This window comes from Gracilinanus agilis, chromosome 6, assembly GCF_016433145.1.
Source record: "Gracilinanus agilis isolate LMUSP501 chromosome 6, AgileGrace, whole genome shotgun sequence".
Taxonomy (NCBI): domain Eukaryota; kingdom Metazoa; phylum Chordata; class Mammalia; order Didelphimorphia; family Didelphidae; genus Gracilinanus; species Gracilinanus agilis.
Window position 1 is genome coordinate 178,165,508 of NC_058135.1, and position 26,321 is coordinate 178,191,828.

At 37.5% G+C, this 26,321-nt stretch overlaps 1 protein-coding gene across 5 annotated transcripts in view; it reads right to left on the minus strand.

The window, feature by feature from the left end:
• TBC1D1 (TBC1 domain family member 1) overlaps positions 1-26,321 on the minus strand; it is a 315,182-nt gene that overhangs the window by 272,536 nt on the left and 16,325 nt on the right. For all 5 annotated transcript variants that reach the window (XM_044681366.1, XM_044681365.1, XM_044681364.1 and 2 more), the window contains exon 2: positions 17,118-17,657. In XM_044681366.1, the coding sequence (XP_044537301.1) occupies positions 17,118-17,534 (417 nt within the window). In that variant the 5' untranslated portion in view covers positions 17,535-17,657. The remainder of the gene's footprint in view (positions 1-17,117; positions 17,658-26,321) is intronic.

The following is a 26,321-nucleotide window of genomic DNA, read 5'->3' on the forward strand; positions in this document are numbered from 1 at the left end:
GCCTGAATCAGAAAAATTATTGGGTAATTCAGTCACTATCTAGCATTTACCCGGTATAACCTGGCTCGAAAATGTTTCAGAAGCTGATAGATTTCCCCGTGTTGGAATTTTATCATAATTCTTTGAAATGTGACATAAGGTGACTGCTACATTTTAAAAGGAAAAAACTCATATCCAACTGCCTCAGAAAAAGGCAGAAGCACATTTATATTTTTCCTTAGAATCTTTGTATTTGGATTTGTAACCCCTGTCCCAAAGCTATTGGTATGGGATTCTCTCCTTATTGGTAGAGATGAAGGCCCTTTGTGGAATGACATGATGACATGAATTTCAACCTAAATGGAATTTGGGGTAATGGAAGTAACTAAACAAAAGGATACAGAATTCTATTTAAGAAGTTCAGGCGAAAGCCTCTGACTACATCAAATGTGGTTAAATGAAATTATGTTTAATTTGCATAATGGACCTTTTCTATCACTAAAAGCTTAATTATATTACCTCAGTTTTTCTGACCTTGTACATAAAACATTACTTTGGTACAAAGGAAACTGAGAATGTGCTAAAAACTGGATCTGTGAATCTTGGGCTCACAAAGGAAAGTCCAAAGGATGAATTCTTGTTTGTTTAGCCACAGCTCTGGCAGGAAGGTCCTGTGAACTCTGAAATTGAAGGAGGTCACTGAGACCCAGGGACAGACTAGAAATTAGGAAAACTGGAGAAAGAGACCTTGCAGATGAAGAGAAATAGGGGAACTGTTCAGAGAGAGACAGTAGTCTCTAAGATTCAATCTAGGAGAAGGCCAAGAAGAGCTTTTCTATAAGTTTCAAGTGGAGAGGGAGGAAAATGATAGAGCAGAGTCTGCATATATAGTCCAGTCTTTATTTGGGAGAAAGTACTCATGTGCTGGTCAGCGTGGATTACTGACCAGAGATGAATTGGGAAAGTCAGGAGGTCTAGATTCAAATCTTAGCTCTGACACTCAGCTGGGTAACTGTCTCTTTGAGCATCATTTTCTTTATTTATAAAAAAGAGATAATAATACCCCTTCCTCATGGAGCTATTATTTTTATTTATTTAATTGATTAATTTAGAATATTTTTCTATGGTTACATGATTCATGTTCTTTCCCTCTCCTCCAGAGCTGTGCAATTCCACTGGGTTTTACATGTATCATTGTTCAAAACCTATTTCCATACTATTACTATTTTCAATAGTGATGTTTTAATGCCAAAATTCCCAACCATGTGATCAATTATATGTTTTTTTTCTGTGTTTCTGCTCCCACAGTTCTTTCTCTGGATGTGGACAACAATCTTTCTCATAAGTCCCTCAGAACTGTCCTGGATCACTGCACTGCTGCTAGTAGAGAAGTCCATTACATTCAATTGTGCCACAGTGTGTCCGTCTCTGTGTACAATGTTCTACGTGGAGCTATTATAAAGAAAGTGTTTGTGAATAATAAAATGCATACAAATATGAACTTTTATTCATGTTGCTCACAGCCCTTATCTCCAATTTCAGGATGTGACTATCTTGGGCTATCAACATCAAAACTCACCATTCCCTACTGCCAGACCATGCAAGAGATATAGAAATTAAATAGCAAAGGCATTTCACTAAGGTATTAAATAAAATAAATATCAATTAATAAGAAGTTATTAATTTTCTGTTTTGGGCCAGGTACTGAGCTAGATACTAGGAATGCAGAGGAAAAGAAGAATTAATCCCTGACCTCAAGGAGCACAGTGGAGAGACAATCAAGCCTGGAGTAGGGAGATACTTCCTAGCTAAGAGACCCTGAGCAAGTCATTTAACCCCTAATCCATAGCCCTTGACATTCTGTGTTAAAATTGATACTAAGACAGAAGATAAGTTTTTTAAAAACCCTAATATATATACAAAATATAAGAGCATTTCAAATCAAACACTAGCAGCTGGAAGGGAATCAGGAAAGACCTCCAGGAGGATGATGCATCTGAGCTAAGCTTTGAAGAATTATGGAAGTGACTCAATGACAACATCCCACTCTTTACCTACACATAAATCACTACAATCTCCTGTAGATATTGGGGAATTATAATCCAATTCCCTTTTGATCTGCCTGATTCCCCAGAAAAGCAAACAGAAGTAGTCCCTTCAGAGCACTGAGCACCAAATGGTAAATGCTGAAGTTTTGAACATTTTTCTGAGAGTTTTCAAGGGCCTAAAGGAGCCAGGCTGAAACCTTTTTCTTTAGCTCACTGCTGTGACCACCCCATCCCAAGTGTTCCCCTTCTTTGCCCACTAGTCTCTCTATGCCGCTCTGGGAGTCCTGCTTTGTCGATTTTCTAGCCATAGAGCTCATCCCACCCATCAGAGTCCTAGTCGGGTAACCTTACTATATTGCTCTTAGGTGTTGCAGTCTTCTAGGAGCAGAAGTCTAGAGAATTTCTCCCACTTGGTCCTAAACATGGTGGGAAATGAAATTCTAGAGACCTGACCACTGTAATGATGATAGTTGGGAGCAGAAACCTCTGGGCCTTAACATAATATGTCCTCTGTGGAAATGAGACTCTATGATTTATGTTAATAAGTTCTCCCAACGAAGACATGAATAATATTTAATGTGTATGCAATAGAGAGAGCTGTCCCTCCTTCTATATTTTCCCTAACCGCCAGCCAATACTGATCTACCCTTGCAGACCTCACAAGGAACATTTTTTTTTTACTTTGATGAAATGTTTATTATAAAATATTGTGAACAGTAGACACCAGACTACAGGTTCTATGAGAGCAAGGACCATATCTTATCTAAATTTTGCATTTCCTTAGTGCAATGCTTTTAACACAACAGTCATTTAATAAATGTTTGCTGAATAAATTATTACTATTCATTGGAGATCAAAGACTCTGAGCCTTCTTTGTGCAGTGGCTAGCTTTATAGAAACATTGGATAAAACCATTCCGAGCCTTTTCAAATTTCTTACTGTATTTCTTTTGCCTTTAAGGTCCATATTCCCATATTCTCTGCTTCCAATAAGGACATTTCAAAAGCCAGCATTACTGCTTAAATCCCCAAGTAGGAATCACTTTATTGCATAGCCTTTCCGACTACTGTGGACATGTTATTTTAGCAACAGGAGGTAAAACATAACCCAAGTTAAATAGAGAGGGCTTTAAATTTCAGAATTCACCATTCTGTAGGGAAATAATTTCTGTGCATCCAAAATGCCATAGTTAGAGAAGAAATACATATTTGAATTTAAAATGATTACACCTCTGATGATCGATGACCAACAGATAAGTGTAGAAACACTCTGCTTTGGACAGGGACCAATACATTAAAACTGGACAGAAATACATGAAGATTTCACTAATCTAGTCATTGATTATGAAGTAAGATGATAAAGCAGCAACTCAAAAGTTCAATATGCAACTGATCGTTAGGATTTTCTCCTCAGAAAACATATGGCTTTTGTAACCTGGGCCCCAACTCAATTTGTCAAGACTGTCCTCATTTATGGAGATTGATTATTCCAATGCTCCATCCCAGTGCAAAGGACAGAGCTGACAAGAGAGTAGGAGAGAAGAGATCTTTGTCCTCTGACTTCCAGCTTTGAGAGAAAAGATTCATGGTTCCAGATTCTCTTCAGGGACAAGATCCTGAAGGGAAAATAATATTCCAGAAAGAGAATAATCAATTTCTACCAACAAAGTGATACAGTAGTTAGAGAGCTAAGTTTGAATTCAAGAAGACTTGGGTTCAAATTCAACCTCAGGCACTTAATTACTGCAATAGTACGTAAGTCACTTAACCTCTGTCTGCCTCATTAACTGTAAAAAGGGAAAATCACAATAATCATAAAAAAAGAATAATAGTGCTTACCTCATAACATTGTTATGAGCTATATAAATAGCCAAGTGCCTGGGCCAAAGTAGGCACTTAATAAATGCCAATTCTCCTTCCTTTCCACCTAGGTTAAAATCCAGACTCAAACATTTAATAACTAGGTGACCACCTCCTCCTATCAGACTAGTCCTTGTGCTGAAACTCCTCTCCAATCCCCAACCTCTTCCAGTTTCCTTTTATGCACTATCTTCTTCTTTGGAATGTAAACTCCTTAAGAACGGGGGTTGTCTTTTGCTAGTATTTCTATTCCCAGAACTTAACACAGTGTCTAGCACATAGAAAATGCTTAATAAATGTTTTATCCATCTTTCCCTTTCCTTCCTTCCTTTTTTCCTTCCTTCCTTCCTTCCTTCCTTCTTTCCTTCCTTCCTTCCTTTCTCCCTTCCTTCCTTCCTTCCTTCCTTCCTTCATATCCATCTTTCTATCTAACTTTCTCTGAGCCTCTGGTTTTCTCCTTTGTAAAATAGAAATAATACCTGTGGGATTTGCCCCATGAGGCTGATGGGAATGTCAATTGAGGCAGCAGTATTTGTAAAAATCCTTTTTAAACTTTAAAGCATTATAGAAATGTTAGCTGGTACTATTGTATTCCATTTCCTAAGGCAAATTGATGCTTCACATTGCTATATCTCAAATATAAAGGCCAGGGGGCAGTAAGGTGGCTCAGTGGATAGAAAGCCAGCCCTAGATAAGAGAGATTCTGGGTTCAAATCTGATCAGAGACATTTCCTAGCTGTGTAACCCTGGGCAAGTCAACTGTAATTACCCAGAACTTATCACTCTTCTGCCTTAGAACTGGCATGTATCAGTTCCAAGTATCAGTTTTAAGATAGTAGGTGAGGGTTTTTAAAACAACAACAACAACAACAACAACAACACACACATACATACATATTCAGGACAAATCTACACCCCCTCCCTTCAAACAATTAGTAATGAAGAATAGTCCTGCAAAAATCCTTAAGAAGATATCCATGATTCCATTGTCCTAAACTAATTTAGACAAGGTGCTCAAAAAATTATAACATATCTCTGGGACATTTATTCTTTTGGAGGTTTAACATGTCCTTAATTTTCTACAGGTTGTAAATCATGTTAAAACTTTTCATTTAAATTGGCAAACATCATAGTTGCAAAAACAAAATAATCAGATGGTTACTTTGGGAATCTCAGCAAATCTGAGCAACTGTTTAGGAAACCTGAGCAATAACAAATGCCCAGGTAAATTGTCTTGTTCAAAGAACTTGTTTTCCCCTTTAATAGAAAATTTTAGAACTTAAATGATCTGGGTAATTACTACCTTTCTTCAATTTATTTTGCCCAGAATAAAATGGCCTAAGAAAACTATATGAATTGAAAACTTTTATCTGATAAAAGAAAATCCCTCCATACTATTAATTAACTATGAAGAAAATCACTTAACCATGGGCCATCTGCCCTAATGTGGAGTTTCCAAGTAAAATGTTTAAAAATCTATACTCTCTTTCATACAGTAGGAAGAGTACTTATTCAAGATGAACTTTCTCATTGCCTCAGTACTCCCTCTGACTTTTTACTAGATGTGTGACCTTGGGTGATTAACCTCCCTCATCTTCCTCATCTATGAAATGAGGGGGATGAACATGATTGCCCCAAAGGTGCCCCTTTTCACCTAAAGATCTCAAAGGTTTAAACACCCGGTGCTGCTTTCTAGCATAATGTATTTCATTGTTGGCAACAAAAAAAAATCATATGTAAGTTTTCCTTAGCAAGTAAAATCAATGCAAGAAAGACTTGAAGGAAATAATATTCAGTTAAGAGACCTAAAAACTTGTCCTGGCTCTTCCACTTTACTAATTGATGCATCATAGGGAAATCATAGGGGAAAAAACTCCATGGCTTGATTTTCTCAGTTGTAAAATGAGTTTCCAGCTCCAAAGTATCATTATATCATTACCATTACTATGACAATGAAATTATAATACCACGCATTTACCATACGATTTGACCAAATGGTCAAAATATATGAAAAAATTAAAACTATCTATAGTTATATGAGGAAATGTTCAAAATCACTATTAATTAGAAAAATACAAATCCATACAACTCTGATACTAACTCACACCTATCACATGGCTAAAATGACCAAAAAGGAAAATGGTAAATGTTGGAAGGGATGTGGGAAAATTGGGAAACTAATACATAGTTGGTGGAACTGTGAACTGAAGTCACCATTCTAGAGAGCATGAAAACACTCTCAAAGGGCCATAAAACTAAGCATACACTTTAAGGATACCACTACTATATCCTAAAGAGATCACAGATAGGGGTAAAGGACCTACTTGTACAAAAAAATTTTCAGCAGCTCTTTTTGTAGTGACAAATAATTGGAAACTGACAAGGTATCCATCAGTTGGGGATTAACTGAACAAGCTGTGGTACATGGTTGTAATAGAATACTATTGTGCCATAAGAAATGATGAACAGGATGAGTTCAGAAAAACTTGGAAAGATTTAGATGAACTGATGCAGAATAAAGTGAGCAGTACCAGAACAGTGTGTAAGAATTTATTTTTCATATACCACATTAATTCCAATATGTTAGGGAGAATTACTGTGAATCCCTAAGTCTGGGATCTGGGTCAGAGCTACCATCCAGTCTGCTGCTTTTTGCATTTAATTTGTGCTGGTAATCTCAAGGACATCTCTCCCTTTTAACAGAATTTGTTTAATAATTGAAGGGGACAAGGATTCTTTTCCCATGTACATGTTCCCCATGGTATAGGTATGGAGAAGGGTAGACAGGTTGACAGACTACCTCTTAATTAGCTATCACCCATTAAAAATATTTTGGTATATTCAAGGAGGACTTGAATAATGAGCTTCCAAAAATCTATTTCCTGACCCAGCTCAGGTTATCCCTGTGGGAAAATACCTTGGAGACCTATCTCACTTTATTGGTTCTGATGCTGGCCTAGCCAATAAACCAAATATTCTTTCCCAAAAATCAGTCTCTCAAGATAATTTCAATCACAACAAGTGTATGCAGTAATAGAAATATTGTGCTATAATCAGCTATGAAGGCCTAAACTATTATCAGCAAAACCAAGTTCCATGATAACCCCAAAGAACTCAAGATAAATTAAAAAAAAGAAAGAAAAAGAAAATCACTATCGACAGTCAAAGAAGGAACTGTTCAAATCTGCAGATCAAAGCATGCCATCCTTCAATTTATTCTTCATAAGTTTTTTTACTGTATGTGTGATATGTGACAAATCATGACATGGGAAATATGGAAATATGTACTGCATGAAAGCATTAGTACAATATATATCAGACTTGGGGAGGGTGCAAAGGGAGGGAGGAAGAGAAAGAATCTCAATTGTGAAATGTCAGAAAACGATTGTCAAAAATTGTTTCTAATTGAACAGATGTCCCTCAATTGGTAAATGATTGAACAAATTGTGGTATATGATGATGATGGAATATTATTGTGCTGTAAGGAATGATGAACTGGATGATTTCTTTAAGAACTGGAAAGATCGACATGAATTGATACAGTGAAATAAGCAGAACCAGGAGAACATTGTACACAATAACCAAAACATTGTGGGATGATCAAATATAATAGACTTTGCTCCTAAGAGCAATGCAATGATTCAAGACAATCTTATGAGAAAGAATGCCTTCCACTGCTAGAGAAAGAACTGTTGGAGTAGAAATGCAGAAGAAAACATATGATTTATCATTCATTTATATGGGTGTATGATTTGGGGTTTTGGTTGTTTTTTCTTTTTTTAACTCTTACCTTCCATCGTAGACTCAATACCATGTATTGGTTCCAAGGCAGAAGAGCAGTAAGGGCTAAGCAATGGGGATTAAGTGACTTGCCCAGGGTCACACAGCTGGGAAGTGTTTGAGGACAGATTTGAAGCCAAGACCTCCCATCCCTAGGCCTGGCTCTCAATCCACTGAGCCACCCAGCCTACCCCATGTGGTTTTAGTTTTTAAAGATTATTCTATTACAAAAATAAATACTATGGAAATAGGTCTTGAGTGACAATACATGCATAACCCAGTGGAATTGCTTGTCAACTCTGGGAGTGGGGAGGGAAGAGGGGAGGAAGACAACATGAATCATGTACCCATGAGGGTGGAGGGGAAGCAGTTATTCAAAAACTGAAAAATTGTAAAAAATGGCTTCTACATGTAATTGAAAAAAAATAAAATTTAATGAAATTAAAAATTTTAAAGAGCCCTACAGTCTTTTTAAGGCCTTTCTCAAGATCTTCTGACTTGCTTTGCTTATTTTATACATTTGAAATTACACTTAAAAAAAAAAAACTTTGCTTAACCAGTGTAGGGCAATGGATGGAAACTGGATTTTTCAGTTAACTCATAGATAATGTCAGGGTTAACCAGAAAATCCATTTCATTTTAAACAAGGCCAAAAATGTTTCAAAAATGCGTTAATCGCTGGTAGGAGGGAAGTAATTTGGTTATAACTATAAGAAAACAGGACAAAAGTTATCAGTTCTACTCATTCTGCTGGTATTACCAGGTAAAACTACAGGTGTGCTGTATAGCCTTGTAATTGTTTGGCAATGGTATGTTGGGAAGTCAAAGGAATTTACTCACCTAAATCTAAATATCAAAGAATAATGCCCCTCCCCCTTCTGAAATTTCTACTCAGGAGGAAGCAAAGTAATAAATAAGACACACTTGACCTTAAGGGACCTTTGAAGTGCTGGCTAGGTAGGTAGCCATATGTCTGCTCCATAAAAGAGTTGTTCAAGCCCTGAGGCTATAGGCTGCCTCACCAAGAGGTCTCTAAGTATTCCCTCTGTGGAAGAAACTTCCAAACAACTGTAATTCAATGAATTCAAAATGGAATGTCAATGACTGTGCCAGTACAGCTCCCCTGCTCCCCTACAGGGAAATAATAAGCAGCAGCTTCAGAGACAGCTAGAGCAAAACCCCTGTGAGCATGAGTTTTCTGGACTATAAATACTTATTCTCCCATGGTGGCACTAGAATCCATGATAGAGTGTTCTCTTTTGTGTTTGGTAGAGATTTTTTCCTTATTATTTAATTTAGTGTTCTATTTTATTGAGTGATTTTTGTTGATGATTCCAAGTATTAAAACTGAGAGAATATAATGGAAAGGGGCTCAAAATGGGGGTCTTTGTATAGATGTTGACCCAAAGAACATCACGAACCACTTGGGTATAGTTTTCAGAGGGCTACATTAACAGAGACCTGGGCTACATCTAATTTTCTAGCAATGACAGCTTAGTTATACAATTCATTTTTTTTTTTTAGTCATTTGGCATCTGGCAGTGTCTCAGGTCCTCATTCTTCACATCTGCCATGACTTTTCAGTCATTCCTCATCTCTAATCCATCTTCCCCACAGTCACCAAAATAATCTACCTAAGGCACATGATCTTACTATTTCACTCTCCTCAAAAACCCTAACTGGCTTCCTATTACCTCTAGGATAAAAAAATAAAAAACAGCAATTCCCTCAGACCAGTATTCAAAACCCACCATAATCCAGCTCCTATCTATTCGTACCAGCCTTTTTCAAGTCATTTTCCTTCATGACAGTCAAAATGAACCACTAGCTGATCCCCGAGTTTATCATTTCATCTCCCACCTCCACAAAATGTGTCCCCCTTGCCTGGAATATACTTCCTCAATTCTCAGCATTCTGATTGCTCTTCAAGGACTGATTCATCTCCACCCTGCAGTTGTCTCTCTCCTCAAATTGCCTTGGATTTTTCTCAGTGTACAGACTTGGTCCCTCCTTCCCTCCCACCAAATTCTTCCTTGAAGTATTTGTCTCTGTATATAGCACAGAGCCTTTCATAGACTAGGAATTTAAGAAGTGTTTGTTTAAATTTATCGTATTTTTAAAACAATATGGCATAATGAGAGCTCTGTAAGCAAAATACTCATGAGAACTATAATTCCTGGAAGGCAGTAACATTTTTTTACATTCATAACATGAAATCACCCACCATAACCCCTTTATTTTACTTCTCTTTTCCTAGGCCAAAGTTTATGGCATAATTCATTTGGATTTTTAAAGATATAAATTCTTCTCCAATTTTTAATGTTAAATAAATGGTAAAATAAGCTTCGTAGTAATAAATTTTATCTGCTACTTTTGAAAAATGTGTTACTTTCATAAATTGAGGGATAGTTTTGAGCAGAAATAATAATAGCTAGTAATTATTTATTTTTTCTGTAATAGCTAGCCTCTATGAGTTAGCATTTAAATCATGCTTTAAGGTTTGCAAAACCCTTTTTAAATGTAATTTCATAATTTCAATTGAACCCTGTGAGGTAGGCATTATTATTAGTATGATTCCCATTTTATAGATGAGAAAAGCAAGGCAGATAGAGGTTAAATTACTTTCCCAAGATCACATAGCTAGTGAGTATACGAAACAAGATTTGAAATTGTCTTCCCGATTCCAAATCCAATGTTCTATCCACAGCACTATCTCTTGACTCAGATTAAACTCTTTTTTTCAGGGTATTCCTCACTTCCCGTGTGTCATTTCTAGAATCTGCTTCCTGTCATAGTCTCATAGGACGTGAAGAGCATGATATTTTTAAAAAGGCCTCTGACCAACATCATTAAATAGTGCTCTTCCTAAAAATGCTGAAGTATATCAAAGAAAGGCTAAAATCCTGAAGGAACCATAAGATTGATATGAAAAAATGCCATTTCAAAGAGCATTTCTCAAAAATGTCACTAAATATTTCAGTCCTACTCTAAAGAAATATCCTTCCATGCAAATAAATGTTAAAAGTCTAGACTACATTTGAATCAATCCTCTAAGCTTTAAGGAAAAAGAGGCATTTGCTAATAGTAAAAAGCATATATATATATATATATATATANGTTCTATCCACAGCACTATCTCTTGACTCAGATTAAACTCTTTTTTTCAGGGTATTCCTCACTTCCCGTGTGTCATTTCTAGAATCTGCTTCCTGTCATAGTCTCATAGGACGTGAAGAGCATGATATTTTTAAAAAGGCCTCTGACCAACATCATTAAATAGTGCTCTTCCTAAAAATGCTGAAGTATATCAAAGAAAGGCTAAAATCCTGAAGGAACCATAAGATTGATATGAAAAAATGCCATTTCAAAGAGCATTTCTCAAAAATGTCACTAAATATTTCAGTCCTACTCTAAAGAAATATCCTTCCATGCAAATAAATGTTAAAAGTCTAGACTACATTTGAATCAATCCTCTAAGCTTTAAGGAAAAAGAGGCATTTGCTAATAGTAAAAAGCATATATATATATATATGAGAGGTCCTTGGCAAAACCAAATGCCCTATAGCTGATTTTTGTGAAGTAAACACCAACATTTTAAAAGCTTTCCAAAATAATGTCTTCTACAAAGCAGATACTGATGAAGGCTTCATTATCCAGGGTCAAAAATAAACCATGCAATCCTGTCTCATGGGCTAAAACTTCACAATAAATGCTTTAGAGTTCATGTAGTCCTGGCCATTCTTTTTATAGATGAAAAATAGAATCCTTGCCAACCCTTGCACCAAGTAACTGAACTTTATCGTCCAGAGTGTTGATTACCTGACCCTGGTACACTGTTCCTGTAATATTTCTCTGAGTCATAGCCCCGCATCATACGGCATAATGAGCAGGATGAGGCTGAGAACTCTAAAAGGGGTCTCAGAGAGAAAGGATACCCCATAAATTCGGAGACATGAAGTTACATAAACGAGATCTGCATATACACACGTGAAATCCTCTTACACTTCTCTCACACTAACAAGAAATGTGATAACTAATACGGAAATGCCTGAGTCATTAAACTTTTGAAGACTAAATGTCGAAAAACAATACCATTATAAAGATAACTCAATCTGAAAGACTTCGGAACTCTAATCAACACAATGACCAACCACAGTTCCAAAGGGCTCATGATGAAACAAGCTATGCACATCACGATAGTTTGGTGGACTCAAGAGTGCAGACTGAAGTATATTTTCTTCTCTTTTCTTTTTTTGGGGACATGATTTAACATGGGAATTTGTCTGGCATGTTTGTACCAAGTTTTGTTTTTCTTTCCTTTTCCTTTGGAAGTGAGGTGCATTAGGATAAAATCACACAAGAAGAAATTATATATAAGAAAGGATATAGTTCTAACATTATCCTTACAGGTGGGAGAGAAGAGGGAGAGAATTCAGAACTGAAAATATAATAAAATTAAACTTTAGAATAATCTTTAAATAAAAATAAAATGCAAAAAATAAGGCTAAAGAGAAGCTCAGAAAAATCTGAAAATTAGGCCCCTTGTTCTTCAGGCAAATCTTATTGAGAGAGAGAAAAGTGATTCACTTGGTGAGATTTTCTTTCCAGCTACTAGTGGATAGAGTACCAGTATGGAGTCAAGAGGAGCTGGTTTCAAATTTGGCCTCAGTCACTTCCTAGCGGTGTGATCTTGGGCAAGTCATTTAACCCCAATTGCCTAGTCTTTACCATTCTTCTGCCTTGGAACCAATACTTAGTGTCAATTCTAAGACAGGAGGTAAGGATTTTTTTAAAATACCATATTAAGGGCAGCTGGGTAGCTCAGTGGATTGAGAGCCAGGCATAGAGACGGGAGGTCCTAGGTTCAAACCCGGCCTCAGCCACTTCCCAGCTGTGTGACCCTGGGCAGGTCACTTGACCCCCATTGCCCACCCTTACCAATCTTCCACCTATGAGACAATACACCGAAGTACAAGGGTTTAAAAAAAATACCATATTAAAAAAAATCCTGAAAAACAAATACAACTAAAAGCAATAAGATATGCAGATGAATACAAGACCTATCAAAAATGATTAAATAATTAGGTTCTATTTAAATTTGATCTAAATGTGAAGCAATATGAAAATTAATCAACAAACTTATTGCTAGGTAAAAATGCAAGTAAAACGAAGTGACAAGCCAGAGCAAAGCTCTCCAGCTAAGATGAGGCCATAAGTGCTGATCACATGTCCTAGAGACATGAGAAATATTTGGGGTTCATAAGCATGGGCATAACAAACAAGATGATTGAATGCATTAATGCACTGTTGCATTTGCCATTGCAGTTTGCAAAATGCAAAATTAAAGATACATTAATACCAAAAGAAGTTGATTATTCACAGAAAAATATCAGAGAAAACAAATATATATCCTCTCACCCTGGGTCAAGGAAAGTCAGCAACCCTTGATTTTACTGTGTGCCTGGTTCCAAATGCAGAATTCTAGAAACCAAGATTTGGCTGAAGGTCAAGGAGAAAGTGAACCAAAGCTGAAGATAGACCGAAGGGTAGAGACTAAGTCATTATGTAGATAGGAGAAGGGTAGGGAATAAGCATTTATAAAGTGCCTTCTATATGCCACATGCTGTGCAACACACATTTATAAATATTATCTCATTTGATTCTCAAAATAGGTATGTGCTATTATTATTATTCAGATTTTACAGTTGAGGAAACAGAAGCAAAAAGAGGTTAAACAGCTTGCCTTTGGTCAGGTAAGTAAGATTGGAACTCAGGTCTTCCTGACTCTAGGCTGAGGACTCTATCAAAGGTCTACTATGCCACTTGCTAATCTACTTTTGCAATTGGCAGATAATATCCGACAGATTGTTTTAAATGAAGTGTTAATAGTTATGTGTATGGTATATCTTGTAGGCATAAAATTAAATGATTAAAGGAATGAAGACTCTCAACTCTGAAGGCAAAGGGCAGAGATAATGTGGGGGTACAACTCAAGACATCCATAAAATGAACTACTGAACCAATCTTGGCCAACTCAAATAGCCTTAACATTACTGATCTTACACAAAGTCACAGATTCTCAGTGCCAAAAGAGCTCTTAGCAGCCATCTAATCCATCCTGTACAAGAATCCTCTCCATAATGTCCCCAGCAAGAGGTCATCCTGTGACAGATCCAACCCCCTCATTTCAAATATGAGGACATTTCAGCTCATCAAGAGAAATAGTCTTACCTAAGGTCATGTCGCTAGCAAATGTCAGAGTCGAGATTCAAACCCAGCCTTCTGACTCCAAGTGCCATGTTCTTTTCAGCTCACCAAAATAACTCTCTTCATAACTCTCTTAAGCTGAGCCACAAGAGTAAAATAAAAATAATTCATCTGAGGAGAGGTTTTTTACCCTGGGACCAAGCAGAGAGGTGGACTATCCAGGGACATGCAGATAACTGTTTAAAAACAACTTTCCAAGGGGAGAAAAAATGTGCTTGGCATATACTCTCTCTTTTTTAAACCTCACCTTCTGTCTTATAATGAATACTAGCTGTCGGTTCCAAGGCAGAAGAGAGGTAAGGGCTGGGCATTTGGGATTAAGTGACTTTCCCAGGGTCATACAACTAGAAAGTGTCTGAGGTCAAATTTGAACCCAGGACTTCCTATCTCCAGATCAACTAGCTGCCTCTCAGGATACACTTTTAAGCATAATATTAACGAATGACATTTTCTCCAATATTTTCTAAAGTCTAGACAATCATCAAAACAATAAATCAAGTTCTGTTTTGTAGCCACACTCAAAATTTAACAATCAGCTCTCCCAAACCACTATAAGCTAATTCCAGTATGCCTCCTGGAGGCTGTGGCTGTATTTTCTCTCCCTCCTCCTCTGCCCCAGCCTGAGTTCATATCCACACTGCCATTACTCATGCACAAACCTGGATCTGGGATCCAGTGACTTTTGGATCATAACTGAAGGGTCTCCAGAGGGAGAATCTTTTTCCTTTCCCATTGAAACCCCAGAGACATAGCTATCAATGGAGAACCATGCTATAATAAGACCCAACCTATGTACCTTGCCCCTGGCCACCTACTTCACCTTCCCAGGTCAGGGACTGTAGGGACCAGTGTTTGTTATTGTGGAAAGAATGCTGAATTTGAAACAAACAAACCTGGGTTTCCATCTCTATTCAGCCAGTTACCTGTCTAACTTTGGGGAGGTCATTTAAAGCCCTCTGGGCCTCCATTTCCTCATCTGTAATAAGAAGGGGTGAGACTAGATCCCAGATTTAAAACTGGAAGGGACCTTGGGAATCACCCAAAAATCTTTCAGCTCTCTATCAGTGTGCTAGTGGTCCACAGAACACACAAGCAAGTACAGGAAAGAAACTTCAATTGGACATAAAGTTCACAGTTTTCTAGTGAAGCACTTTCCTCAGAAAAACCCAGTGGGGTCAGCAGTGCAAGTATTTTTAGCCCCATTTTGTAAGTAAATGGAATAAGGACCTGGATTCCAAGTCCAGCACTCAAATGATGAATCAGAGACTGGAATGTCAGATTAATAGTCACCAAAAACCTGGGTTCTAGTCCTGTCCTCAACTTTAAAAGTCGTGTGACCATGAGCAAGTCACTTGACCGCCTTCATTTCTACTTAATAATACATAAATAAGTCATTGGAATGTTTTAGAACTCAAGAGATAATGTATTTAAACTGTTTGAAAACTTTTAAGTTCTATATAAATTTCATCTATTATTCTCAGTATTATTTCTTATGAGGGAGCTAGGTGGGGAAAAGGATAGAGAGCTGGACCTGGAGTCAGGAGGACCTAAGTTCAAAGATGACCTCAGATACTTACTAGTTGTGTAACCTTGGGCAAGTCACTTGATCTCTGTCTCTCTCAGTTTCCTCAACTGTAAAATAGGGATAATAATAGCACATATTTCCCAGGGCTTCTGCAGGGAATCACATAAGATAATACTTGTGAAGCACTTAGCATACATATGTCTGGCACATTTTGTTCTCTTCAACCCTTTCAGTCATGTCCAACTCTTCATGACCCAATTTTAGCATTTTCTTGGCAAAGATACTGGAATGGCTTACCATTTCCTTCTCTGGTTCATTTTTACCAATGTGGGACTAAGGCAAACAGGGTTAAGTTTAAATGATTTGCCCAGGGTCAAACACTAGTAATGTTCTGAGGCCAGATTTGAATTCATAAAGATTAGTCTTCCTGATTCCCAGTCTGGTGCTCTATCCACTGTGTCAGCAGACACTTAATAAGTCCATCTGTCCTTCCTTCTTTCCCTCCTTTCTTCCTCCCTTCCTTGTTTGTTTGCTTCCTTCCCTCCTCTCTCCCTCCTTTCCTTTTCCCTCCCTCCCTCTCTTTTCTTTTTTCCTCCCTTCCTTGCTTGCTTCCTTTATTCCTTCCTTCCCTCCTTTCCCTCCTTCCTTCCTTCCTCTCTCCCTTTTCTTCTCTCTTCCTCCCATCTTACCTTACAAATAGAACAATGATGATGCAATATGCTTGGATTTGGTTTAAATATCAATCCCAAAGAAGAGAAAACAGACTGTAAGAACCAAATTTAGCATCCAGGATAAGCTATACATTAAGGGAGTAATGAAGAAGAAAAGAACAGTTATATCCAGAGCCTGAAGGAGAGGTGAGGTAAAGAGAGGGAAAGTCCCCCAGAGAGATAAGGTCCCTCAATCCAGCACACCACCATTCCTTCCACCAATCCACCTCCCCACTTTCCTCTTTCTATTTCTCCACTCAATCCCTGTCTTCCTCAGATGATTCCTCTTTCATTCTTGTCTTGGCCATCCCTTTAAATGCCTCTTCCTGTTCCATCAGTTCTTCTTCTGCCTCTCCTTGGGAGCAGAAGCAATCTTTCTAAGGTCATACAGCTAGCAAGGGCAGAGAAGCATCAAACTCAGGCCTAGGCCCATGAAGAAAAGCACACCCAAATAAAAGAGTGAAAACTCTCCATTCCCAGTTAAGATCCAAATTAGCAAGATGGACCTCTCTCAGGACTCTGGCCAAACTTAATTCTCCAATATCTCCATCCACTAGCACAGCCAGTCAAGTCCTGATTCAGTTCCCAAATTTCTCTACCCTGCCTCCTTCATCTGCATGGGTCAGACTGAAACCCAAGCCTGCTGGAGGGAACGAACACTGGCCCCAATTCACAGTCCTACCAACTGTCCTTCAAACAGCCCAAGAAATATAGGCGAGTTCCTTCTCATTAGGAAAGGTTTCCCTGTGACTGAAGGTCTGGACTTATAGAATAACATTCTTTTGCAAAGGGCATTCAGGACAAAAATGCAAATGTCCACAGTGTCTCTAAACTACCAAAATAACAAATACATGTGCAAATATATGGCATCTTCCTTGCCCTTCACCATAGTCTGAAAAATTCCCATTCAACAAACCCAATTCCAAGACCTCCCTCCAAGTCTACTTACTTTAGTTTGATCATCAGCCTTGAAAACATAGCAAATACTCTGCTGGCTTGTTGTATCTTCCTTAATCAGACAAGCAAAGTAACTTGGATCTTGGCTATTATGGATCAGTTTGTGGACCTGCTGGGGCTTATATTCAAAAATGCTGGAACAGATCAGTGGATCCCACTGTTGACTCTTCCCTGAGTCAGGTTCACACTTCAGGTAGGCAGGAGAAACACAGAGTCGGATTTGATTGACAACATGCTCTTTTTTGGAGGACTGTGTACTGAGTCTTCGAACCTCTGCTACCACCCAAGGTAACATGGGCATGGTGGTCAGATAATGGACGGGCAAAGAGCCCACTAGTTGAAGGCTGAAGTCCACTGAGATCTCACTAGGAAATGCATGTTTCTTGGCTGTAAATGTTATGGGTTCCATCTTAGAAAAGGTCTTGGAAACCGAGCAGTCACTATTGGTTTTTTGGTTTTTTTACTCCAGATGAAGCAATCTTTTCTTTTTTCTTTTGTTTTTTTAAAAAACTTTTACTTCTGACCAAGAACCCTGAAAAGAAAGAGATATGACAATTTAATTTTCATGTAGAACTTCCTTTTTAAGTCTAATGGAAAGCCTAGTGCGGGAAGAGTTAAGTATTGGATTAATTTAGTCAGTCTCAGAAGGAAGGGCTCTCTAAAATTGCAGTACGGATAGCCAAATCTATCTTATTCTCATTGTCTAGGTGGTACAGTGGTCTAGTGGTGCAGTGAATAGAGCATTAGGCTTAAAATCAGAGAAATTCATCTTAAAAATGAGTTCAAATCCCACCTCAGATACTTACTAGCTGTGTAACCCTGCACTAGTCACTTAATCCTGTTTGCCTCGGTTTCCTCATCTGTAAAATGAACTGCAGAAGGAAATAGACAACTACTCCAATATCTTTGCCAGAGAACCCTTAAGTCAGACAAGACTAAAACAACTGAACAACAGGTTACAGAAACATCACTAGAAAAGACCATTACAAAGATACAGTACTAGCATAGATGCCACCACAAAAGGCAAACATCAGAAAAATAATTTCATGATTTGCCTGAAAGTCCTTAATCCCCAGGATGACAGATTTGCAGTGATCTTGGAAACCAAGTTCAACTATCTCATTTTACAGATGACAAAACTAAGCACATTGAAGTTAGACCCAATGTCACATGACTAGTAAGTATCTGAATCAGGACTTCGACTTGAACTTCAGAGTTCTCTTGGCAAAGATATTGGAGCAGTTGACCATTTTCTTCTCCAGGTCATTTTACAGATGAGGAAACTGAAGTAAACAGGATTAAGTGACTTGTGCAGGGTCACACAGCTAATAATTTGCTCCCAGTTCAGCACTCTAACTGCTCTGCCACCTACCTAGGTTATATTTCCAAAAACAAACATAAAAGGCAACTGAACTTAATATATTTATGCCTAAATGTTTTTAAAATCCAGAAAAAATGGTTATCCAAGAAGAGAGAGATGGTTGTATCCATGAATTAATAAATTAATTTTGAGGTATCAACTGTCTAAGCTAATCATGACTGATGACCTTCATAAGCCCTCGTGGCTAAAACCCCTTGTTAATTGACTTTTAGGCTCTCCAGCTGGACCTCTGGAGCCCTGCCAGAGTAAAGCCAGGGACTGAGTACGTAGTATAGTCTTTTAAGCTAGATTTCTTACTCTACTCTCTTCTCATCTCTCTTCTCCTACTCTCTCTATTATATTTTGTAAATAAATTACTAAAATCATTTTAGAATTGATATTTATTCAATTCTTGGTGACCACCCCTTTAAATATTAATATATCCAACCAAAGACCCCCTTTTCCCTTTTATAGCCCTGAGGCACCTAAAAAAGAACACTCTGAAATTTCTGTTTTTCTCAAAAGCTTTACATTCAAATTCCAATTTCTCTGAAAGTTGGGTTTGAAACAGTTCTGGCGGCTATCTTTCTTATTATAATTTGTGTACTTCCATATATAAACGTGGCTCTTTAAACCTGTACATGTGTGTACACATGTGTAAGTTTACATATAGTATGCATATACCGAGATAGTTCAATAACATGACTATATCATACTTCATTAGTCCTTGATACTCATACATATCACATCAGAACCTTCTGCCCTTCTAATTGAAGGGAGGAGTTTTACAAAGTCTCCATGTAAGAAATAGACTCCAAAAAGCCACCATCTCTTCATTTCCCACCTGGCTCTGTAGACTTTTGGACTTCTGTGGATTTCCCCATCATGACCTATTTCTGGGTCCCCTCTCCTCCCAACTCATTTTTGGCTTCCTTGTGTGTGTTATATTCCCCCATTCAGCTGTAAGTTTCTCGAGGGCAAGGACTGTCTTGTATTTATATCCCCAGCCTAGCACAGTGCCTGGCACATAGATTTACTTTAAACGTTTATTGACCAACTGACTAAAAACCTTTTACAACTTAGCAGATAATTTTCAAGAGTTGCTGAGGCTTAAAAAAAAAACCAAAAAACACATTCCTTGGCAGCTGCCATCCTGGCAGCAATCTTCTAAACCTAGTTCAGTTGGGCCTCAAACAACAGACAGAATTTTTCACCAGGCCTGTACTCAAAGCCCTCCCGTCTTCCTAGAAAATGCCCAAGCTTGCACTCCCCTGGCATGGCACTGGGGAGCCCAGGGTCACCTCCATCCAGAAACAAGGCAGCAGAGAGGAATGTTGATGAAGGCATCAGAAAATATTTCAGGTTCCCTCTTAATTTTAAAATGTTCTGAATTTAGACATCTGATATACTTCACAAAAATATAATTCAGTTTTCTTTTACATTTGGGTAGTCCTAGAGATTAAAAAAAATCATTTCCAAGCAGATCTGATTCCCTAAAAGAGCCATATTTCTTTTCATTGTAGATGACAAACCTATGAATTATCTGGCTCAATTTTCACTCCTGTAACTAAATCCATTTCAGAGATTCGTCTGTTGACAGCTACTAATCCCAAGATTGGGGAAGAGGAATGTCCTGTGATTATTACAAAAGATTTTAACGCAATGATGAAACACGGTCCCCACCTCCTGACAGTGAGGCGATACACTCCAGGTGCAGACTGAGACATATTTCTGGCCATGGCCAAGTAGGGAATTTGTTTTATTTGACTATTCGTATTAGTTACAAGGGGTTTGGTTTGTTTTTTAATAGGAGAGAGAAAGTGGGAAAAAGAGAAAGCAGACTTTTGTTTATGGAAAACAATTAATTTTTTTTAAAGGAAATTGGTTAGGGGCAGCCAGTTGGCTCAGTGGATAGAGAGCCAGGCCTGGAGTCAGCAGAACCTGGATTCAAAGCTGCCCTTGGACATTTCCTAGCTGTGTTATCCTGAGCCTTTCCTGATCTTCCGCTTTAGAACTAATCCTTAGTATACTTAGTTTCCATTCTAAAACAGAAGGTAAGGGTTTTTCATCTTTCTTTTAATTTTAAAAATGTTTAAGGAGATGCTGATGACAATTCACTCATTCCACAAATTTATAACATCTTAACAGGTAGCATATAGATAGCAGAGTTAGTAACACGCACCATAAAACTACTCAATCTTCTTGTAATCTGATCAGATCATTCAGGTAGGCCTCTACCATTCTAAAATAACTATCAAATTCAATCCATTCAGTCACTGGGGGCAAACCAAATTGCAAATAAAAGAAGTATTTAATCTCCTTAAGTTCTGTGCATTCTAACGGTTACAGTAATACAAATCTCCTGAGTTGGCCAAGACAGATTGTAAAATTAAAGGAAATCCTTAAAGGATTTAGAGCATCAACAGAAATATAGCTGTCAATACCTCTTACCAGAATGTGAAACTTTTGGCAAGAAAGCAAAAAAACACTTGTAATCCTACTAATTCAGGATTTATAACTATTTCAACTGGGATGAAGTCAACTTTTGCATCATCTCTGAAAAAAAGTTTGGCTAAGGCAGATGAACAACATAAACTACCTAGCTTGCTAAGGAAAACCCAATATTTTCAAGGTGCTTAGCATCTTTTTTTTTTCTAAACCCTTAACTTCTATGCATTGGCTCCTAGGTGGAAGAGCGGTAAGAGCTAGGCAATGGGGGTCAAGTGACTTGCCCAGGGTCACACAACTGGGAAGTGTCTGAGGCCAGATTTGAACCCAGGACCTCCCGTCACTAGGCCTGGCTCTCAATCCACTGAGCTTCCCAGCTGCCCCTGCTTAGCATCTTCAATGCAGCACACAGCAATTTAGGAATAATTTCAATTTATTCTTGCCTAGTCACTAAAGCAGTTTTCATCAACATTGTATCAGTCATTACTTCACCCAACATACACAGTATGAACTTGAAGTTATTCTCTGTCTGTCTCTCATATATAAAATTCTGAGAAGGAATTAAAGCTATGTTTTTTTGATTGAATTAAACAATATTATAGAATGTCTACTATGTGCCTAGCACTTGTTGAAGCAATGAAATCCAATGAATGAAGCTTGCCAACCCCTTGGGAAGATAAGATCTAGGTATATAAAACAAATATACAAATTCCCTACAGGGGCAGCTAGGTAGCAGTGAATAGAGCCGCAGACCTGAAGTCAGGAGAGGTCCTGGGTTCAAATATGACCTTAGAGGGACTTATGAAAAAGAATGCAATCCACCTCCCGAGAAAGAACTGTTGGAGTAGAAATGCAAAAGAAAACATGTGATTTATTGCTTGTTTACTTGGGTATATGATTTGGGTGGTTGGTCTTGTAGTATTATTCACTTACAAAAATAAATAATATGGAAATTTGTTTTGAGTGATAATACACGGATAATCAGTGGAATTGCTCGTCAGCTCTAAGAGGGGGGAGGGAAGAAGGGAAGGAGACAACATGAATCGTGTAACTTTGGAAAACTTATGTGTAAATTTGTTCTTGGAATAAAATAAAGACTAAAAAAATAGGACCTCAGATACTTCCTAGCTATGTGACCTGGGGGCAAGATGCTTAACCCTGGTTATCTAGCCCTTGCCACTCTTCTATCTTAGAATCGATACTAAATCAGAAGGTAAGGGGTTGTTTTAAGTTCCTTATACTTTTTAAAAAATGCCTCAAATTTCATCACTGAAAGTAGCTCCAAGTGAGAAATTTTCTCTCCCAAACAGCCTTTTTACAGGTTTACAGAGCTGCCTAGGCATAGTGAGATGTTAAGTAACAGATCCAGGGCCACATTGCCAGCCCATGTCAAAAGTAGGGCTTGAACTCAGAATTTACCAGTAATGAGGCCAGCTCTCTATCCCCAGTACAGAAAGCTACCTCAACCTGACCTGACCAAATTGTACATTATAATGGCCTCACCCTAAGTCAAGAAACCTTGGCTTATAAATTCAATTTGCCAAAACCTAGCCCACTTCTGGTCTATGTTCTTTCTTCTGCCCAGGGACAGAGGGTTTGTGGCTCCATCCTTCAGTCCAGAGGCTGTTTGCTATTCCTTAAGTAGCATCCCAGCAACTTTCCACAAATAGTTTATTTAAATACTCTGATAAAGTCCAGGTTTCCCAAATGTGGATACTTCCTCCCCTAGTGGAGATCAAAGCTCCCACATGTCATCCTATATGATTTTTTAAGTGCATCTTTCCATAAATCCTCCACAAAATAGGCTCACCCAATGGGCCAGAGGTCTTTACCTGGTTCTTTCATTATCAAAATAATATCACTGCAGGCTGCCTTTTATTCTCACAACATGAGCAGCCCATCTCTCTTTCTGGTGCCAACTATCCATGAAAAATTTCGATGTAACATTTCCTGAGCAATATTCATCACTGGTACCATGCTGCAGGGTACATAAATCAAACCAGTCTCTTCCCATTATCTCTTGTGTTCCTGATAATTCTGATATTCCCGAGACTGTTCCATAATAAATAGTCACTTAGGGTCAACCAGCAGAATCTTAGTGTCAAAGAGTCCAGCTTTTGAAGCAGTGAGTAGTTAAGGCTCATTAAAAGTACTGAATAAAAATGAATCCTGACTGCAATTTATTACCAGTATAACCTTGGGCAAGTTACTTACCCTATCTGGGACTCCCTTTCCTATCTCAAGAGGAAAGCCTGCTTCAATAAATGTTTTCTAAGGTCCCTTCAAGCTCTAAATACTGTGATCCAAACTGTTTATCATCTCCAGAATAGGGAGGAAAGGGAGGAAGAGAGAGAGAATTTGGATCTTATAACCTCAGAAAACATATGTGGAAATAATTATTATGTGTAATTGGGGAAAACAAAATATCTTTTTTAAAAAGCTATGATCCTATGAATTTCCCAAGCACAAACCGGTCCCCTGCTCTTAGGCAATTTGGGGCCCAAATCATTGTCCATCTATAGCACCCATTTCCTAGAGACATTTACAGAGATAGAAATTCATGGACTAATTGCATGTCTAGCTTGATGTTAGTGGGATCTAACTGGTTTTTATTCACTTTACGTTTCCAATGGGGATAAATAAAGCAATCTCTCCCACAGAATATTTTGTGGTATTCTAGGGCTTGATGAAATTAGAACAATTTCATTTGTAATAGGATTATTTGAAGAGTCTCACACTGGCAAGGAACCATTCTATTTGGGCACAACATAGGACATCTGTGATATTAGCATACACCTTGGGTGACATGTGCTCCCCTGTTTTATTCTCATTTGATTTGAATACTCAGTGAATCAATGAGCAAAGTTATCTCCATAATCACAGCCATGAAAAAATCTTATGTAATGTTAGTAAAGCCTTTAAGGCTCTATTTTGTTACACAAATCAAATGCTTTTTTTAAAAACCTGCAACCAATAAAGAAAGAAAGATCTTATATTTTCTAAACTATGGAGTCAGTTGCTGAACTATAAAGATTGGATCTGCTATGAAAATCCTCTGTAAAAATGTTTTGATCAGGGATACTCTTGAAGCCACATATAAAAACAACTAATTAAAAGTTATATAACTAGCTATAAGTGGCTTTATTAGAATAACTAATTATGTGTAAATAACTATACATAAATAACCTTTCTCATAAAGATTTTAAAGCTTTAAGAAAGTAAATATATAGATTATTAGCTGTTGAAACTGGGCACCATTTTTTAGTAAAACAAAAACCTCCAATTTTCCTTTTTTAAAAAAATCTTTCCTTATTTCATATTATTATGTTGATGTCTGAGCTGTTCTGAAATTGGGCCACCTTCTAGCCCAGATTTCCTCTATATGTATTTAGTTAAATCAACTCACTGCCTCTGGCATCATCTGAAGAGTAATTGCCACTTCCTCATTCTGTACACAAGGTAAGAATCCAAATGTGGTGCTTCAACTATTAAAACAGATTAGAATAGAACGTGACAAATGCCAACAGACCTGTACCATGAGGTGCTGGTTTACTGGCCTCCTAGTTTCATCTATACATAGGCTTAACTATATTTGACAGCAATACCACCACAAACTTGTTTTCTCCTCAACTATTCTGTGAGATGATAAAGGCTTCTATCATCCTTCTCTATAATATTTTACAAATAAGTTTATATGCTGATGTTACCCTTGGTTACCATGTCTCTCTGCTTGGCAATTAGATTAAGGCTTTTCTAACTTTTCTAAGACCATTTCTGGGTTCTCTCAACTTCCTTCTTATGAAAACTATTTTAAATTATTAGTTAAACTTCTCTGAGAAGCTTCTCCACAAAGTTCTACTTTGATGTCTCATTGTGGTGTGGTGATGGCTCAGTGGAGATCTACCATGCTAGAAGAGTTTGCATAGGATCTTGGAAACACGAAGAATCTGTTTTCTTAAGATCAGACTAAGGAGAAAAAAAAATCATCACCAGTAGGTTAACAATTTGATTAAACTTTTGATAGTCCTCAGACCCAAGCAATCCTCTTTCATTTCTGTAGCAGCAGAGACAGAGTGGCAAAAAGGAGGACAGAAGGTGCTGAGTCACACAATTTTTAGACTCTCACTAAACCTTAATTTGGTCATTGGCACTAGAAATAGAAGATCTTTGTCCAATGACCAACAAATCCTCTTTCTAGAAAAGCGGAGTCAGAGTTGACACTCTGTCTACAAACAAAACTAGAAGTTAAATGGAAAAGTGGCTCACAGGTACCCTTGAAAAGGCAAAGAAAGAAATTGGCAGAATTGTCTTTATCAAATGCCCAAAGGCAACAGAAAAATATTTTTCATAAGACATCTGGTCATCTTGCCCTGTAGTATTTATTACAAGCATATTTTTTAAACCACCAGGAAAATAGCTGCAGTTTATACAACAACATAAGTTTACTAGGATAAAGAAAGAGACATTTTATAAAGAAATTGTTAATGCCTTCCAAATTAAATCAACATTTACCTTGACACTTTGTGATTTCAATACAAAGGTAAGAAAGGTGAGAAATATATATATATAAAACTTCAAACTCTTTCATACTGGTTAAAAAAAAAGAAAAAGGTCTCTCAGTGGAACAAATTTAGTTATACAATATACAAAAGTAAATGCACATAGTAACAGGGTGTCTAATAAACCCAAAGGATCTAAACTAGCTGGGCAAGAACTCATTGGTCAACTAGTCCATCTTCTGGAAAATTAGAAAGTATCCTGGCAGAAATTGAGTTTAGAATGTCATCTCACACAATGCACCACAATCCATTCCAAACGGATACATGATGTACATATAACAGGTTACCTCATAAACAAACTGGAGGAGCAAGGATGGAATTTTGGATTTTGCAATTATGGAGAAGGCAAGAGTTTGTGATGAATTAGGGATAGAAAAAAATCACAAAAGATAAAATGGATAATACCAATTACTTAAAATGTATACATTTTTGCATTAAAAATATCAATTTCAGTTAAAATTAGAAAGGAAATCACTAAGGAGAGTAAAATACTTTGCAGCAAATATCTCTGATAAATATCTGATTTCCAAGACATATAGCGAACTGATTCAAATATATGATAGTCATTCCCCAGTAAAGTAGTCAAAGGATATGAAATGGCATTTCTCAAAGAAAGAATTCCAAGTTATTAACAAAAAAATGCTACAAATCACAAATGGAGAAATGGAAATTAGATCAACTTTCTGAGATTCCAGCTCATCAGATTGGCTAAGATAACAAGAAAGGAAAATGTCAGTTGTGGAAGAGAATACACTGGCAAAACTATAAATTGGTCCAATTCCTCTGGAGAGCAATTTGGAACTATGACCCAGGAGTCACTCAACTGTGT